General features: G+C 45.5%; 1 protein-coding gene across 1 annotated transcript; it reads right to left on the reverse strand.

Annotated features, from left to right (window-relative positions):
* Positions 1–5,981: 5,981 nt before the first annotated feature.
* LOC131879809 (protein lingerer-like) lies at positions 5,982–13,431 on the reverse strand. Its single transcript, XM_059226243.1, is given in 7 exon segments — positions 5,982–7,580; positions 7,671–7,789; positions 7,871–8,310; positions 9,195–9,397; positions 10,058–10,123; positions 10,126–12,391; positions 12,856–13,431. Coding segments are annotated over 7 exon segments (3,321 nt in total). The 5' UTR covers positions 13,036–13,431; the 3' UTR covers positions 5,982–7,533.
* Between the last annotated feature and the right edge of the window lie 6,875 nt (positions 13,432–20,306).

Genomic DNA, 20,306 nt, shown 5'->3' on the forward strand with positions numbered 1-20,306 from the left:
AGAGTGGCTTCACAAGAACACAAATTTGGTTGCAAGGGGCAAGCAGCATTGGTTGTTAATACCATACTGGACATGACATCACGCACTACATGCCTGGGTTCATTCTGAAGGGCTATTTGGATGCCATTACAAGCGCATTAATCCGTCAAAAAATTGGTAAGGAACACCTGGGATCAAACTCATGAACTCAAGCAGTGATTGGTGGCGCTTTGATCAATTGCGCTACATGCATCTCTCAAAGATTACAAGAACGGAAACCTATATTTTTCAAAGGCCGAAAAGCCATCCTTGATCTATCTCTCGCATCAAACAGTGAAAGAGCCACATCAAAGTTATGAATTGGCAAACTAAATGTACATATTGGCACATGCAATGCAAGTCACAAGGAGGTCAAGATTTCCCACATCAAACAGACAGCGAAATCATAATTTTCAGAAATTGAGACGTGGTGTAGTGGCTAGTACCGTTACTTTGGGTGAGAGAGGTCCCTGGTTCGATTCTCCTCCCTGACATTCCTTCAAAGGAACCATTCTGATACGGACTCGTCAGTGCCTCTCGGAAAAATTGGATCGGGCGAAGTCCACCAATGAAATATATACCGGGTGCGCCATATTACCGACTACGCTTGTTTGTGACCGCGTCAATGGGAAGTCTGGCTAAATTTCCTTTTCTTAGATATAGCTTGCATGTGATCATTACCAGCCATTTTCGAGCATATTGCCGGTCTAAATTTAGAAACAAACAACATAGCCTCTTAAACATGGAAGAACTGAGAAAGAGGGTTGTGGCCAAACTTGACAAAGGGGAGACCGTCATCAAAATTGCCAATGATATTGGCATCCACCGCACCTCGGTTTACGGTATTAATAAGCTCCATTCCGACACCAGGGTTCTCCACGTCTAGGCCTACCTTGAACAAAGGTTGGGCTCAAGAGGATTTTGGCCGCAATCAGTTTAGCCCCCCAAGCAGCCCCAACCTGAATCTTCTGGAATCCAGCATCTGGACCCATGCGGAGACCAAGGCCTGTGCCACCATCCACAGCAATGTAGGTAAGCTGAAGGCGTCAGTTGGTGAGGCCTAGGCCCACAATGGGCACATGAAGAAGACTTTCGCCAACTTTGTCCCCAGACTCAAGCGCTATGGGCAGTCAAAAACGGTGTATTTGCAAAATATAATTCTATCGATATATGCCTTCCGATTTTAATTTTAGGCCCCAAGCTCTCCAACTCATTACAAGTGAGTTCTACTTCATGAAGTCCATTAAAATCATATGTAGATGATAATACGGTGCACCCGGTGCAACGTATATTTTAGTGGGGACCTGTTCTTGTGCAATGCACTTTACTCCACTCTTTCTATTGAAAAATACTCATTTCAATCGCCGAGGGAAGTCCACAAAAAATATATCTAACGAATATTTTACTGTAAACCATTCTTGTATAACGCACTAAACTACAACTGCCTGAACTGAAAAATGCTTATTTCAATTGCCGTAAGCGGCTCATTTCAGATCTTGTCAATATTGTCCTCTCCCTCAGGCAGCCTTACTCCCAAACAAGAAAAGTGGTGACCTGAATTCTTAGTGTGCCGTTTTCTTGGTTTCGGATGCCACTTTCCTCTTTTTTGTGCCCAAAATGATTGTCTGCTTTTTGGGTTTGTATGCTCCTCTACAGTTTGGCGTGCCCATTTATAGTTTGTTGCGCATTTTGATAGCCTTTTAGTATGGTAAGCCTCTGGGCTGATTTTTTTTCGGCTTTTTAATACCCATACCAATGAAGAAAATTCCATAGCCACGATTTGTGAAATATTTGGTGACACGTAGCGTTTATCTTTGCACGAAAGACGCATCGGGGATTGTAAAGTAAAAGTGATCCAAATCTTGTTAAAATTTAGCTGTGGGTCATCTAATGTGCAGAAACGCCGAAGAGAACACGTTGGTAGGTTGGTGCTCGATTTAGTACACAGGACAACTTTCAGCCCTTCAGCATCTATTTATGTGATAAATTGAATTTACGTACATTGAGTTTCTCATCTGATACCTCCTCCATCGTTAACGCTAAATTGTACTACCAGATTAGGGCGAAAAAGCAAGGAGACGACATTTAAGAACATTTACGCAGGATTGGTACTAGTGATGGGGCGAGTCCGGACTCGAGTCCGAATGCACTCGAGTCTTTTACTCGGTTATGAAGAAATTCACCTGACTCCAGTCTAAAAAGTCCGAAAATCAAACAACTCGTCCCTGCACTAGTGCGTTCCTGTATGTTGTTTCAAAAGAAAGGCCTCCCCTGAAGTGCTTTGACATAAGTTGAATTTTCTATCAAAGTAATTCGCGTTAATGTGATTTTTTTTGGTTTGCATTTCCGTTCCTAACACCTTTCAGTATACCTAGGCATGAAGTGCACTATAATAGAGCTTAGCGACAGGATGTTCTTCTGACCGCTCGAGGTTAATTTTTGAGGCAGGTCCGTCCAGAATCAGTTGTTGTATGACACTGCTTTTACTTTACACTTTACACTACAAAAGGAAAACCAGGATTTAATCTGGTTTGAGGATTGTATTAGAAATAGTGCTGGGGCGAGTCCAGCAGAGAACTCGAGTCTTTCATTGTACTCAAGTCGAACAAAAAGACTCTTATTGCGAAATCTACACCAAAGAATGAGATTTTTTTCACAAATCTTGACTAGGGTCTTTTAGAAAGGACTTGGACTCAAGTTTGGACTCGCCCCAAGCTCTAGTTCTACTTCCATCCTCAAACCGGATTTAATCCTGGTTTTCCATCGTACTGTACAGGGTGGCTACAAAAATGGTACCAAGCTTTTAAAGGCTTATAACTTTGATCTGCATCAACCAATCCATCCTAAAATGTATTTAAATTTCCCGGGCTTTCTTACAAACCAAAATCAGCAAAAAAATTGGCTCTTAGAACAGTCCTTGGGTTACGATGGATGCCACAGTTAAGCGTGCCACTGTAATTGAACTTTTAAAGGGCAAACTGTCTGAAAATGACATAATCAAACAACTCGGTGCGAACCAAGTTCATCTGGAGGTGCAAGAAATGCATTAAATAGAATGTTGGAGCATCCCGGCGTCCAGGATTGGGCCGTCCAAGGGCAGTAAGAACAAGGAGGCTCATCAAGGCCGTGGCCAACAGGGTACGCCGAAATCCTCCGTGCTCCATGAACGCCATGGCCAAGGACTACAAGTTGTCATGGAAGACCATCAAAGATATCGTCAAAAAGGACCTTGAACTACGGCCTTTCAAGCTAAAGCAGCACAAATTTCTCTCCCAGGCTACAAAGAAGAAACGACTCGATCGAAGCAAGATCCTCAAGAAAAGGCTTGCTGAGCATCCGTCCGTCATTGTCATCTACTCTGATGAAAAATTTTTTGACATTGAGTGAAAGTTCAATCATCAGAATGACCGGATACCAAGCAAAGACATTTCCAAAGAAGAACCAGCCATCAAATACGTCAGCAGGTCTCAAAATCCGGATTCCGATTTGGGCTGTCGTTGCCGGCATTGGCAAAAAATCGCCGATTTTTTGGATTCCAGATGGTGTCAAAATTAATCAGCACGTCTATTTGAACTTCCTGAAGAATGAGGTGATCCCCTGCCTACAATCAGCATTCCCTGACCAAAAGGCTTGCTTTACGCAAGATTCTGCACCTGCCCATGGAGCCAACAGAGTTCAATCTTTCTGCAAAGAAACTTTTCATCTCCTTCTTCACCAGATCTGAATCCCGTGGACTTTGCCATGTAGGGAATGGTCGATAGGATGCCAATGCTCGTGCAAAAAGAAATAAAGATGACCTCGTGATGGCAATCGATCAAGCTTGGAGCAAAATCCCGGAGGATGTCGTCCGTGCCAGCTGCGCATCAGTCCGTGACAGATTATCCAAAGTAATAAGGGCAAAAGGATCATTTTTGAATGAATTTTCTTATATGTTATTATAAGCACCCCAATGTTTGGTATCAAATTGCCTTTTGAATAAATTTAAGGAGAATATACCTAACAATGGTTATTTTCTGTGGGACCGTTTTTTTCTAGCCACCCTGTAAAGCCGCCTTAACATTTCGGACCGGGTCAATTTAAAAAGAATCATCGGAAATCTTGGCAGAGGCTGCCAGAGAAGGACAGCTCGCCCAACTCTGTGGTTTTTATGCCATATATTGAAGAGTGAAGCACGCATAATTGTCCTGCGTTGCCGTTTTTTTGGGGGGGGAGGAGGGTTGGCTCTTAAAAAATGATTATCATATTTTTCTGAATTAGTGTGATCCGACGTGAAATTTAAATGAGTTTAAATAATGTTCGTGTCAGATTTGATGGGACCAAAGTAAGCTAATCAGTTGCTCATTGAAAACGCGTCTGGATTCACCCTCTCATTAATACAAACAACTGCCTTCAGCCTGTGCAATAGCTTGAAGCTGTCAGTATGCAAGCAATCCAATGTGTCTTTATTTCGTCAAGGTCACGCATGATTGATTTTACTACGTATACAGAATTGAGCAAGACCAATGGAAGGCCTGACGGATCCAATCAAGAACATTCATTTCGTGATCTGGTGAGCGTTCGGATTAGTGTTTACTTTGTTGGTAAGCATCTCTAATGCCTCCAAATTACTTCGGGTCTAGACCTAACCGAACCGAGGGATTCATATTTCCCCCCCCCCCCAAAAAAAAAGCCGACTATGAATTCCATAAAGACAGGTTTACAATTTGATTGGATTCCATGGAACACTGAAAATACCTTGGGAGAACTGTAGAGACCAGCCAGACTTGCAGTTACCCTCCATAGAAGCAGCGGCCTTCGGCTTCTTCAAAGATTTATGGGACAATCAAAGGCACCACTATTCGAGTGGATTTGCGTTTCAAGTCATTCCGATAATGTAAACATATTTTTTGAGCTCGGCCTCGTTTGGCCTCCAAATCTCTTATCTAGCTGAGCAGTGAGCTGCACAAGAAAAGTGGAGCAGGGTAACACAAATCAGATAGCTGGATCATGGAAACACGAACAAACAAATCATCGAAGGGATCAATGGAACTTTGCCAATTCGTAAACAATATCAGATCAGGTCGGTGCCCATTTTCATTGGGAATTGGCATGCCCAAGTTAATGAATGGACTTAGCCCAATTGAATTGGGCAGAATCTTGACATGCCGCGTTGTTCCACTAAAGAAGAATTATATCTCAATGCACCGCCAATCGTTGGGAGATGAAGTTGATCTCGTACGTGCAGGCTCCAAACACAAACCGTGTCGGTTGTACTTTTAAGTTGGAGGATGCCATGAGACATTTTCACTGATTTCTTCCATTTTATTGCTTCTGATATTTGCCCAAAACCGTTTTGATTCTTTATTTTTTTTTTGATGCAGGTTCTTAAATAAACGGCTAACCTAAAAGAACAAGTGTGAGTTTATAGTAACAAATGTTAGGGGACTGTATAACATGTAAATGCCTTTTACTTCAACATGGAACCATTCAGAACATGTTTTTTTTTATTTGCAAGGATTCATTTTTACCTGATGAAAAAAAAGGGATCTAATATACTTCAAAACGTACTTTAAGAGTGATACCACTGACCTTTTTCTACGAATATTTTCTTCTATTTTGAAATTAGAAAACTCTTCATCAATTAATTGCCATCTAACATCCTTTTAAAAATCAGACACCCGGTTATATTTTGATTTCTTCAGGAAGACATCAATCAACAAATAATGAAACATTAGTTTTCAAATTTGAGAGCAAAATGACCAAGCTGCAAGGGAATTTGCCAGTGGAAAAATGTTCTCACACTTCATTCACCTTTTTCGTCAGGATACTAACTTGCCGTGTACATACACTTAATCCCCCTTGGGATCCCCATTTCAAAAAGCACCCCTAAGTGTACTTTAACTACACTACCAAGTTTAAAATAACATTCATTTTGACCCAAGCCATAGCTTGAAGGATACCTGAGGAGTTATGAGTGTTAGGAATGGGTTTCAAGTGGGGTTTCACTTTATTTTCATGAGTGTAGTAGCTACAAAAACCAAGAGTAAATAATCAGAATGAATCCAAGAAGTAGTATAGTAGTAGTAGTAGTTTAGCAGTAATAGCATACAGTAATGGTGGTAGTAATAGTAGTAGTAGTAGTAGTAGTAGTAGGAGTAGTACAGTAAGAGTTGTAGTAGCAGTAAGAGTTTAGCAATACATCACACGTTCTTGAAGGTGTCGTAATTTCAGAGGAGCGGAAAGGATGTCCGAGGTGGCATTTGTAGTGTTAGTAATTAATGGTAGTAATAGTGGTTTTAGTAGTAGCACTAGTAGAAGGGAAATCGGCACGATCATTAATTAACATCAACGTCAATATCCGGTTAGTCATGATGCCGAATTCCGAATTCCGAATTTGACGAGCGGAGCCAGCAAGTCAGCTAACTGTCTTTGAGAAGATGGCGAGGTGGATGGTGTGTGTGTGGGTGTGTGTGTGGCTTCCGAGAAATCTGCTATTGCAAGATAAGATAATGCCTTTATGCTGTCAGTCCAAAGATGCTACAATCATCCCGATATGGTTATGTGAGAGTGTTGATGTGTGTGTGTGTGTGTGCTAGTGTTGCCTGCTCGGGGCGAAACCACAGATTTACAAAAGCAAAGAAGGAAGGGATGGCGGGGATTAGATCAGGAACTAAGCCCAGCCCACGGGATGTGAGGTGCTCGACTCGTGTCTCGAATCTGAAAAGGGTCCTCTCGAGTCGAATCTCGTAGTACAGTACGATGATGGGAAATGATATTTCAAATCAACATAGTCTTCTTCTTCTTCTTTTTCCTTGTTTTGCGTTTTAGGGCGAGTCAAAAAATCAAGTGACGTGGTTCTTGAATGAAGCTTCTTTTTATTTAGTTTTCGGGTGGTTTTCGAGGGTTCGTTTTATCTTTTATAGGATCACGGGACACAATCTCGGAAATCAAAGAGGGCAGAAGGATGGTTGGTTGATCATGAGGATGAGGAAAGACACCACCACTCACTATCTCACTAACTCACTCACTAGTAATAATATTGTCTGTCGAAAATCTGGAGGGTCTTCTCGGCGTCTTTGGGAAAAATGTGGAGGAATGGCTTTCACAGAATATGGGACAGACAGTAGATAGACAGGGTTGATTTTGTAGTGGTCGTCGTTGTGACGGCGGCGGCACTTTCAAACGTAGTAGTGAAGAAGATGAGGATGCTGATAAGAATTGTTGTAATGGTGTACGTACACTAAACATTGCAAATGATAATGATAGAAGATTGGGTTGGGGGCGTGGTGTGTGTGATCGATCGTTCGTTCGTTTGCTCGTTCGTTCTTTGGGATTCCCCAAGTTTGAATCGTCCTGTCCTCGTTCTTCTTTTCTTTACTATGAGCACTATTTTCAGACATGAACTACAACGAAAAAACACCCTTGGATTCTGGATGAGGAAATTCTTGGGGAGAGATGGGACATCACCTCGAAAGGTTCGGATTGTTTAGGGTGGCCAAATTCATGATCTCTCTCACACACTCATTGTTAGAGGTTTCACCACAATTGAGTGCTCAATGAGTTATTGCCCCAATATTGACCATCTGCAAGTTAGGTAGAAACGAATCCAATTAGCAAATCAGCCTATGGAGGAACGAGGATCGTGGAAGGAACGACAAGAATCAAATACTCACTTTTACCACCGTTGTTGCCTCCCGAACCGGAATTACCTCCTTTTCCTCCCGAAGGATTACCCCCTCCATACGCGTTGGAGAAGTCCTTGTTACCTTGGCCTAGGGCGTCATAGGAATAACTAGAAGGCATGTCAAAGTTGGGAATGAAATCGCCGATCATTTATTTCATGGACACCTCTCCAAACGTCTCTAGTACTCACTTGGATCCAAATCCTTTTTGTTGGAACTGCGTGGTGGTGGTTGGCACACCCGCTAAAGCCGCGGCATTGGGCGGATACATCCCACTCCCATAGGGCTGCATACCTGGCATCTGTCCGTAGAAGTAGGCGTATCCCGGCGGGAGAGTCTGGCTCTGAGCAAACGCATTCGTGGCAAGACTGAACGACTGCTGTTGTTGCTGTTGCGCCGCAGCGGCCACGGCCGCAGATTGAGAGGCCACCGCCGATTGGAGGGTACTCGGAATGGGACTCGAGGTCGAGTCCGAGGCCGCCACAACGTTGCCGAAACTCTTGTCCGCGAACGAGCTCAGGTTGGGGTTCGAGTTGTTACCCACATTCGTACTCGCATTATCACTTCGGCTGGATGTGAGCGAGGATCCGACGTAATGACCATTGGTTGGGTCGAAATAACCAGTGTTTGACTGCAATTGGAAAGCACATGGGATTGAATATGAGCACAAAATTGGCGGGATACTCGGCATATTGCAGAAGAGAGCTTCATCGTCGACAATGAGCTCTTTCCTGGAACATTGCCTGTCCATGAGCAGTCGGGCATGCAATGACATGAAGTGGTCTGTGGGAGTCAGTCGTCTGTGGGATGGCGGCAAGTAGGCAGGCAGGCAGACAGGCAGGGAGACAGTAAAAAGATCAGCCACGATGAAATCAGGGAGGGAAAACGATGGGAAGGAATCAAGGAACACGTGGATGTGGGGAAGAGGTGGGAACCATTTCAGCAGCAGCATTAGCGATAATGGGAAGAGACTAACTAACTGATGAGGATGTCGAAGGCGAGCAACGACAAAAACGAGATCGTAACTAAGGAGAATGAACGGTTGGCCGAGGATCGGAACAAAATGAAGAGATAGCGTTTAAGGAAGGGCGAAAGCCGCAACATCTCAAGAGGAGTACCGAGGCAGCGATGGCCCAAGACTTTCTCTCTCATGAGATATCGAAAGAGAGTAGAGAAAGAGGAACTAAGAGAATTAGAGAGAGAAAGAAGAGGGGAACCAAGAATCGCCCTGTCTCGATCAACTACAACTACTTAACATCAGTGAAGATGATGGATGATTGAAGAAGAATACGACAACTACATCTGATACTTCTACGACTACACGACCACCACCTCCTCCTCCTCATTGGAGGGCGGTGGTCGTCTTCGTGGTTGGATGATCCCTACCCCACTCTTGTTGTTTGCTCCTGCTGAAGAAGGCGGGGGGTGGGAAGGGGCTTGACCCGGGCTCGAACCTACGACCGCTGCAGCCACCGCCGCTGCCGCCGCCTGTTGCTGTTGATGTGTGGAACCTACCAGCGAATGGAGGCTGGCAGCCGCATTGCGATGCTGCAATGCGGCCAGGTCCTCGAGTCCGGTGTAGGGCGAAAATATGGGCGTCCCACCCGGTTGCTGTAGGCCAAAGTAGGGCATATTGGGGTGGTTACCCATGTGCATGTATTGAGGGGGCATGGTCATGCCAGCCACGCCGGGCGGCAGGTTGGGCATACTGACTTTACCTATGGACACACAAGAAACAGAGAGAATGGGAATTAGGCATGCATGGGGCATGAAGATATAAGTCAATTGGCATAATGTCTTTGTTCAAGATGGCGAAACATTTCGGTTAGAATAAAAACAATCCGGCGTCCTTTCGACATCCGTTGTTGACAGATGGACAAATTGCTATCAATTACTCTCTACTTGTGCACCCATTTCAAGAGATCGTGATTGCTAAGTCTTTTTTTGACGCGGTAAGTGGTAGAAACTATTTCGTTTGAACATTTGATGAACTCTGATGATTCTTTTTGTCATCCGTTTACCAGAATTTCCAAAGACAGATTCGCTTCAATCAATGTCTACACGTATATTACAGATTGTCTCTCCTCGTCAATTAAACGTGAAATGGCCAACGTCTTTCTAAAAGAATTTCCAACGATTTCAGCTTTTACGTTAAATTTGGCCAGTAAGAGTGACAAGAATAGATCTCCAACTGTGCCGGATGAGTTACCGTTGATCAAAGCAAGACCCTCATCAATTTTAATGTCACTAACCATTGATCGAGTCCAAGTGAACCGAAACAACCGAAGTCAACCTGATGACTGATTCAAACCATTTTCAAGCGGTTCTCATCTATAACTTTCACCAGACAAAGGGCAACAATATGAGACTGCACTTACTGGCAGACGTGGCAGACACCTTGCTGGAGAGGGCATTGGTGGTTGTGGTGAGCCCAAGCAATTGGAGCCGTCTCCATGTCGATGCTGCTGCTGCTGCTGCTGCTGTTGTTGCTGGCCGCCATAGCCCGTGGCTTGTTGAGACGGGTAGCTTGCGCCTCCACCATTGGTGTAGCTCGAGGCGTTGCTATTCCCTCCCTGACTGTATTGATGACCGCCATAGCCAGTGGGCTGCTGTGAGGCTCCGTAACCCGATGACGCAGACGACGACCCGTAGGGATGTCCACTTGACGACTTCTGGCTCTGGTGTTGTTGGTAGGTGTTGGCGTAATTGGCGTAACCACTCAAACTGGCGTCATTACCCGGTTTGGCTTCCAGTCCTGAACCGGTGGCTTGAGCGACGGGTCCTCCTCGGGAGACGTTATAAGTACTTGACACTGGTGGTCCACCCGTAGCACTGGGAGGCTGGCGATCGTTGGACGCTACCGAGGCGTACCCCGACACCACACCGCCACCACCCTCCGACGGGTTGAGCTTGCCGCCGGAAATGACATTCGAGAGAGTCTTGTTCACCTCCTTGGCCGAAGGCGGGGCGCCCATGAAGTCATGCCCACTGGGCTTGTTGGAGCCCGATTTGGGATCCATATACTTGTCACTATCAGAGCCGTTGAACTCGAAGCCCGAATTGCTGGGGTCGCTGCCACCCATTGGGCCCTTGACATTTTGCATGTCCAGGGCGCCGAATTGCACGTCCAATTGGGTCAACGAGTCTCCGGGCATCTCCACGGCTGAGCTGGGGATCTTGGAGGGAGGCGGGACGCGGGAGCGAGGTCCGGACGGTACACCTCCTTTACCCACGCCCCCATTGGGCGAAGGCTTGATGGAGGAGAAGGCAGATCCACCGTAGCTTCCGCTCGCCGGATTGGGCGGATACGCCGAGTAGTTGAGATCACCGGAGACAGTCTTGGCGGATGGAGCGCCACCTCCAGGCGCCACGGGTGCGCCAATACCCACAGCGGCCTTTAACGAGTCCGTGGCGGCCTGATGGGAGAATTGGAGCAACGAAGGCTGCGTGCTGTTGATCGAGGATTGGGTGGTTGGTTTCTGCAGAATGGTAGTCAAGTCGATGGGCTGGGAGTAGGATGAAGCTGAGCCAGTCAGACCAGGTGTGGCCGACACATTAGGCGGGCCTCCATTGTTGGTGGCACCGGGAGCCAGGGCTGGATTTGAATTGGGATCCAAAGCAGCCGAAAAGGTCCGACTTTGACCACCGGGTGCTTTGGGGCCCCCACTCCCACCTTTGGCGCCCTTGTGCGGCGCAGTGTTGGCCGAAGAACTGGCCGTGAATACTTTGGTGTCGGCCAACGAGCCGGTGTACTCCTCATTATCCCAGTCCTCGGCCGGCGGGAAGTCGTCGCCCCAGTTGCCCGCGTTGTCGAACGCATCTTTGTTGCTGCCACCGGGCTTGCCCGAGCTACCGACTGACGGGGCAGAATTACCCGACGGGCCCACAGCCCCGCCACTGCCACCCGTGCCCCCGCCTCCTCCCGCCGGATTCCACGTATCAATATTGCCTAGACCACCACCAGTGGCATTAACGGCCACAGAGCCCGCCGCTGGACCGTTGGACTGGTATGAACTTCGCCCAGGTCCACTGCCCGCTCCCCCACCACCCCGGCCACCGCGTCCACCCCGTCGAGGCGGCTGATCGCCCCGTCGGCCACCTCGGAAATTGCCACCACCAGCACCCGAGGCCCCGTCAAAGGCGTCATTGTGATGGAAGTCATGGTGACGATCACCACCCTCACCACGATCCCGACCACCGCGACTACCACCACGCCCTTCTCGACCGCCTCGCCGGAGTCGAGGGGGTCCCCGCTGACGAGCATTGCGATCCCGCTCTTGAGCGCCATTCTCGCCGCTCTCGTCCCAGTCGTCTTTGTGGTGGTCCTCGGCGGGTTGCTTCTTTTTCTTCTTCTTGCCGGTCTCTTCCCAGGCGCTCATGCCGCCCTCGAGCAAGAGCTCCACGGCCCGATTCTGATCCCAACCCGCGTCGAACAACGCCGTGGCCACCTCGTCCTCCTCCCGGCCCGTGATATCAATGACTTGTTGAATCTTCCGCTTCTGGGCTTCGATCTCGTCGGCATTGTCCCGAATGATCTGAGCGATCATCATCTGCTCCGAGGTGGGCTGCACCTTGGGGTGCTCCATCTTTTTGGTCTGGGGGGTCTCCGAAGAGTGAGGCGGCGGGGCCCCGCCGTCTGGGCCCCCGCCACTCTGGGTGGTCGTGCCTTTGGTATCATCCGCCGCGTATTGGGACGCGAGCTGCTCCTCAGCCTGAAAACAGAACCACAAAAACGGTCAATATCCGTTCACGCCCAGGATCGGCTAGCCATTCCCTGATGTACCCTACAACGTCGTATTCACACTGGGCCAGCTTACTACTGAAAGACAGCCTTCATCGTGGATGGGCCCATGGTCGGACTACTGCCCTCAGAAATCTGAAGAATCCTACAGTCGTTACATCAGTGACAGACAAGAACATCAATGAAATGGCCCCGCTAGATCGTCCACCGGCACTCAAGGCCCGCGGGCCTTTAGAAATGCAACCTCAGGATAATAGTTTCTTTGTTGAGATGATCAATCTCTGATGACGCAATTGTTTTCCCCTTTGTCCCAGCCAGACGCCATGAATCACCAGAAATGACTAGAAATGACTCGGAATGGCCACCAAGAATGAGCCACCCATCCTAACCGCTGGGGTCCTCCCCGCCCCCACAGGGCGTGGGGATCGTCTTTACCTCTCTGTGGTTGTGAGCGGGGGCGGCCTTTTTGCCTCGCCCGCCTCCGCCCGTGCGCGCATGGTGGCTGTTGTTGTGCGGCTGCATGTGGCCGGATTTCGAGTCTTTGGCCGCCTTGGCCTCGCCGCCGCGACCTCCGCCGCCGCCGCCGCTCTGAGGGCCGGGATTGCCCTTCGCCATCGCCCACGGGGTGGCTGGGTGACTGAGAGGGTGTGTGTTCGGGGTGGGTGGGTGTGTGGGTGTGGTTGGTGTTTCTTCGGGTGTGTGGCACGACCCGGCTTCTGGGGGCAATGGAAACAATCCGCACGAGCAATCAACGTGGCCGCCGCTTCTTCGATCGATTTACACTATCTATGTACAAGTATCTGCAGGAGAAAGCAGAAAATCACCATTAGTCGTCCGGCCTGAGCTCACCCCGGCTCCAGCCAGTCCCGCCGGCCTCAAATCCGGCCTCAAATCCGGCCTCAAATCCGGCCTCAAATCCGGCCTCCCAGAACGCGGGAACCGCGGCTCAGGGTCCGTCCCATGGGCCGGCGCCCATCTCGGGCCGGATGGCCGCCGACTGCCGGGCCCAAGGACCCCTCTGGATTCCGGAGCGTGAGGGGTGTGGCTCGGGCCGGGGGCGGGGTGGGATGGCCCGCAAAGGCGGGAACGGGATAGAGCGCTTACCTGGCCAGTGCGCTTCACCAGCATCGATACAAATGAGGCGATCAAGCTGATGAGGGCTGATTCACCGCACGCAGGCACACGCACGCACAAGCACGCACAAGCACGCACAAGCACGCACACCCATTGTCTGCTGAGAGGCTCTGAACTCGGCCACGCAACCTCAGGCCAGCCCAACGCCAGGGCCTCACGACAGGGCTACCGGATAGTTGTCGGACAAAAGCGCAAAAGTTCGGGTAATTTCATGTGGATGACACCTTCGAGGGTTCAGTTCGTGCAATTCTCGCAAAATGGAGAGCTGGTCGGGGGAAATGCAGGAGATGAGTTAAAATGTTTGCGGAAAGCGTCGGTTTTTGTAATTGACATAATTGACTTGGCTATCTATGGCTGGATTTATATGTGCATGATATGATGTCTTTGGGACTAGCCCTACCTATAAGTGGGCCCATTTATATTTTGACCCTACTCATGCCCAGGAGGAGGATTGTGACATGACTGACGATCAAAATGCCAATAAAGCTGGGTTACTTGAATTGGTCCGGGCATCACAATGACCCCATTGTCCTGTCCAATTCACATTAACACGGATCTGGCAGAGTGCACGACTCGGTTGAAACCGGCTTCAATATTTCTCAGACCCCCGTGTCCGTTGGCCTTACCCCCTAGGTTCTCAACTCCGCTCTATCATGGATGACCTAAATGGCTTCTAATCTGCATACTTCATGGAACTCATACCGATGTTCACAAGTACCCATGCCGTAAATTACTATAATCATGTGTGTCACTTTGGCCATACTTCTAAACAGCTTCATCCCATGAATGGTATTTGTTAAAGGGGTCCATGGCCAGTGGTAATTTTTCCCGCCAAATAAGGGTCAAAAGCGCAACATTCGCTCACATGGAAGCACTGTTTGGAGTAAGGGCAGACAGGCCAGGCGTAAATCGGCCTCCAATGGTCACGTGACTTGTGCCGGCCGAGCCATTTGGCCCTGGGGCGGCATGATCGAGGAAAAACGGGGGCAGGGAATGCATTGAGATGGCCAGGAATTGAGGCTGATTAGGCTAGAAGAGAGAGAAGGACGAGTCTAAGATGGTTCAAGAAAGTAGGGGAGGTCGCTGAGAGGATGCGGGTGGTGGGATGCGTTTACCGACGGCTCCCTGACAATACATTGGAGAACCGGGCCCGGATGAAGGGCAGTAGTGATGGAGGGAAGGGTAGACTGGGACCAAACATGACCGCTCCTGTAGTATTTTTATTTGGCCTGATTCATTGGCTTCCCTGGGCTAAAATGCTTTCCGGTGGTTGTTCCTCCAGCCCCATTGTTTTCAGGTTGACCAAATTGAACATAACGGTGCCGGTGTCTCTTCAAAAGGTCGCATCAGAACCACCGACTCGAAAATGTAATTTACGTTGTTGTCCCTGGCCAACATTGGTCGTTGAATCCATAACGTTACCCAATAGAAAAGAAATCTATTAGCGATGCAACTCTGTCTGTTTTTATGTCTACTCAGTTCTATCTTTTTGACTGCATTGATCGATTATTTTCTCTATAAATATCATTTTACATAGCTGCCTTTTGCGTCGTAGAAAATTTTGGATTCTGTCTGGTTATTATGAATCTATTATAGATTACATTGATTGTTCATGAGTGATTATGACACATGATTGGCCCTAAACTTACAATTAGAGATGATCTGATCAAAGATTAACTACGCTATTCAGCAACAATATTGACAACGATGACCACCAGGGCTTGAATAACGCGTTACTTTCTGAGTAACGCTACTGGTAACACGAAGAAGAGTTTTTTTTTGCCCTCCCGTTACCGTTACTTTCCACTTCTTCAAACCAGGGAAAGAAAAAAGGTACAAAGTTTTCCTCCCCGATTTTTAAAAAGTTCCACCTCAAATGAAGAAAAAAATGATCCAACCGCAAACTTCAAGAAATATGGACTGTGAACGAGCTTCCCGCCAAATAAGCCTGTTCTTGGTCATAGCAACTCTGAGCCACTTTTAGAACTAAAGTAATAAAATAAGAATTGTAGATCTCAAGTAAAGGCAGGTCACAGTAATATCATTTACCGGTAAAGTGGTTCGTTTCAAAGTTTTGTTTGTCAAAAGCTTATATAGCTGACCAAGTTTCGAATTTTATGTAGCGTTTACTACATGACTTTGGACATATCTCCTGAGTTCTCAGGAAGAAAAAGCATAGTTTTGGGCTCAAACTTGCCCAAGTTCATTTATTCGATAAGATCTTGTGGTCGTATGATGTGCATATTTCGAAGAAAGTGAACGGTTTAGAACCTAAGAAATTATTGTTTCTGTTGAACGTTTGCACTTCACATCGCAAGAAATCCGTGACCATACACAACGAAAAGGCCGTGTTATACGATCTTGCAACGTTAGGTAAATAACACGTGAAACAAATGACAAATATCCAAGAACATAAGGATAGAGGGGTTCGAGGATTAAGGGTTGCTCGTGGTCACAACCTACGGTAAACTGTCTACTCTTATGAGAGGAAAGGTTTTCCTCTAACCGCCAAGTTAGGCCATTGTGTTGAATTAAAACAGTAACTCACGTATCAATAAAACAACATTACCCATGCTACATGGTACATTTAAGTCTTTTTATAACGAACTCTTTGATGTAAAATGTTTTTAGTCATTTCAAGAATTAATAGATTAAACAAGTAACCATGACCATCAAATTAATCAAGAATTATCATTGTTCTTAAGACCATTGAAATAAGAGGCAAAACTTGCTCAAAAACATTTTTGAAAGAAAAAAAAAGTCGCAAACAAGAATCAATTTATTTCTGGATGAGGAGCTTCCATTGACAAATAACAATAAAAATGTATGAAATAGGCAATGAAATTACATGTATATACATGCTGTTTTATTGTAATGTCTGGAAAGGACAATTGATAATTTTGTTTGAATTCACCAATTGGACAAAACAAACATAAGGCATTGGTGGAAAATGAATGGGTTGTCTTTGAGCAGAGTTTAAATATTTACTTGTAAGGAAGTTGACATCGAAGGCCGCATCATTTAAGGTGCACAGAGTTTTGCCACAGCAGTCAAAGTTCAGTTCACTAAATTTCAATTTGAATTTTGGACTCCAATAAACTTGGTTTATAGAAAAAGCAACCAAAATAGTCAAGTGAAAGAAAAGATGTCCTACTTAATAAGATGTGTAATTCCATTATTATGAAGCATTGAAATAAATTTAGAGAACAATATGTGGCTCAGAGCCACAAAATGCCTACTTTTGGTTTGAGGGCCATTCCCAAAGTGAGGACCATAGTTTCATAACAAAAGTACCAAATTACTTGCAATTTAATCAAGATGTGCCTGCAACAAATTTCTTCAAACAATATTATTATCATAAAAAATAATCACAGATTGTGATTGGAGCAAGTTCTTCCTTTATCAAGAACAATTCATTGGTATTTTTAAATAGTTGCACTTCAAAACATGTCCGAATTCATTCTTAGTATATTATCATGCCTTGTTTGAAGTAAATGCCATCAATGGTTACAAGAATGCTAATAATGTAGCAACTGTGATCCTCGTGGACGTCATGACCAACTTCATCCATTGAGTTGGGCCTTTGAGCCCTTATTCTTCCATCTGTCGAGGTCTCAAGATCAAGACTTGAGACACCGGTATTAGTCATTTTGCTCTTTTGTTTATCTGTCTGTGAGTCACGAATAAAGCAAGTTGTTCCAACCTTCCTTTCCTATCTTTGTTCCCGCGAATCCTACATTAAGAACATATTTTTTGTACAATAGTTATGCAAATAGTTGACATTCAAAAACATCAGTGCCAACAGTTTAGGCCTAACTTGACGGGAAAGGCTTGGAGATCACAAAAAAGCCTTATCCTTTCTCTAGTGTCCTTGTCAAAGTATATAGAGATCCAGAGGTACGACAGCAATGTAGTAACAACGTGGCTGCCCACTACTGCCAGATGTGACGTCACTCCGGGGATCAAAAAGGAGAAAAACGGACATTTTTTCTTCTTTTTTTCGCGGACTTCCTAACCGCTAATGGGATTGGAATCCTTGCAATAATTAGAGTTGGCTGATCTGGCTAACCCTTGAACATCAGTTTGGTTGTGAATTTTTATCAAAATCTTGTCAAAGTCTGACTTACATCCTGCCACTGGATCAACGCCTACATACGCCCTACGAATATTTGAAGGCAGCAAATTGAACAATGAAGGAGCCCGAGAAAGAAGAGAGTTGGACTTCATTGTTTTAACTAGCCTGGATTCACGAGGGCTTTAAGGTGCTTTCAAAACGCACATTAAGCCTCTACAGTCACTACAATTGACCCTAAATCCTGGGTTGGGACAAAGCTCATGGATACTTTTGAAAACGTGTAGAATCAGTTACCTTTCATACCTTTTCTGAATACTGTACAGTCCCAACAAGTCCCAACCTTTCTAGCCTCTCACAATATGAGAGCTCTCTCATATCCTTAATGTTCCTAGTAAAACATCTTTGGACCTGCTCAAGCTTTTGCAAACCTGCTGAACTAATTGGAGCCCAAATGGGCGAGGCATGTTCCAGATGCGGCTGAACAATCGACTTGTACAGAGTTAGCATCGTGATACTATCTCTGGACTTAAACGTGCGATATATCCAACCACATGTTTGAAAAACTTTCCCAACTTTCAACTGGATATGCTCATCGAAGTTTCCATTATCTTGGAGGACTACACCTAAATCCTTCATGGATGAGACCTGCTGAATGCCCTTACCTTCATCATCTATTAGTGGAGTGTCTAGTGGCGTCAACCCAAAGGTCGTTGAGCGGAATTTCATTTCATTCAGTGTCATATTACTTGCAGCAACTCAAGAGTAGATTCCTTCTAGGACCTCATTCAGACAACCGTAATTCTGACCACACCTACCAATTACCAATTTTGCATCGTCAGCATAAGAAGAGATACTGACATTACTACTGCCAAGCTTCTGAAGCGGAGCAATGAAGTTGATGAAAAGGAGAGGACCCAAAATGGAGCCCTGAGGAACACCCCACTTGCCATATATGTCACTAAGGGATCCCTCGACCTTAACTAATTGTTTCCTACCACAAATGAAACTTCTTAGCCAATTGAGAACCTTGCCTTGGATCCCAATCTCATGGAGCCTGTTAACTAAAAGGCCATGATCTACCTTGTCGAAAGCCTTGGCAAAGTCGAGATAAACTACATCTACTGATTCATGGCTTTCTAGTCTCTCAATAACCTGCTCTATATGTTCATTCAGTTTGAACTTCATGATCTTCTCAATCACCTTCGCAATATTCGAAGTGAGAGAAATGGGCCTCTAGTTACTGGGGAGCAATTGATCTCTCCCTTTGAAAATTGGAACAACATGAGATAGAAAAGTTTTTTCAGAACTTGAATTGCGAATTAATTTTAGGGGGTTACTTAAACGTTCCAAAACTACCTTCAAATGTAAAGCTTTAAGCCGCATTGAGTGAAAAGATTATATTATTATTCTTACTATTATTTCTTACATTATACCAACCCTATTAATGTTTATTTACCTAGCTCATAAATGCTCAAGACTCTTATTTCAGTAGTCTTAATAAATGAAAGAGTATAGACATCATTATACTCTGACAAAACAACGCTTCCAATCTGAAAGGCAAATCCTTGTCATTTATCCAAATCTAAGAAAAAATGAAAAAAAAAATTCAAACAATTACTCATACTTTGTTATTCAGGCTTTCTAGACCGCTCTAATTACTGCAATCTTTCCCGGCGTGAGATGATGCAAAAATGACTCACGAGCCTCTCGCAATAGTAATGACTTGCAAATAGACTTAGGCAAATGTGCCCTCAAACTGGGATGACTGACATGAATTTATTCAAGTTACTCTGATCATAGCGTGACTGTTTGCATACAAATCAGGCACTCCACTTGACGTGAGTACAGATAAATAGATAATGGGAAGCCCAAATTGTTTTGATACACAATCCTATATTTTGTTGTTCAACTAAAGGATGCAACTTAAAGCAGAAGCTCAAGCATATAGATTGCCATAAACATAGAAAGCTTAAGGTTTGTCTATGTTGTTGCGGAAGTCAGCCATAGGGGATGGGATACTACCCAAACCATAGCAAAAAACAAGGAACCAAAACGACTCAATGGAGGAAAAGTATTGGACACCAATATTTTTTCGTACTTCCTTACCGCTACTGGGATTAGAATCCCGACAGTTCAAGACAATTTTTTTATTCATTTTGCTTAAATTTTATTTTCATATATTATTTGGTTGACCAACAAATTAGAATTGACCAGATCCTGGCTAGCCCTTGACTATGGGGTTGATGAGGAATTTTCGTCAAAATTTTGTCCAAGTCTTACCTAAATCCTGCTACTGGATCAAAACCTCCATACTTCCTACGAATATTTGAGGGCAGTATATGAGGAATGACCTTAGAGGTTTAGAATATTTCCATTCATTGGCTGTTTGGCCTGGTTGCGGCTATTCAGACAAATTTGGGCCGAAACGAGTTTATTACAGTTATTAGCAATATCATGGTCTCTATCCCGGTTATCATGATTTAGAATCAATAACAGAGACTCCAAGGCATTCATCACATTCAAAATATCTTTTATTACTTACTCACAAGTCCAATCTCTACATTTCAAGTCTCAAGCCATTAAGTCAATGTAGAGGGCTAGTCAGAGAAGCGACACTCACGAGATTTCTGAGATTTTTTGGCTCCCTCGCGGCTGCCTGGTGTGTGCGAAGGGGATT

This window comes from Tigriopus californicus, chromosome 4 (assembly GCF_007210705.1).
Source record: "Tigriopus californicus strain San Diego chromosome 4, Tcal_SD_v2.1, whole genome shotgun sequence".
Classification (NCBI taxonomy): Eukaryota; Metazoa; Arthropoda; class Copepoda; order Harpacticoida; family Harpacticidae; genus Tigriopus; species Tigriopus californicus.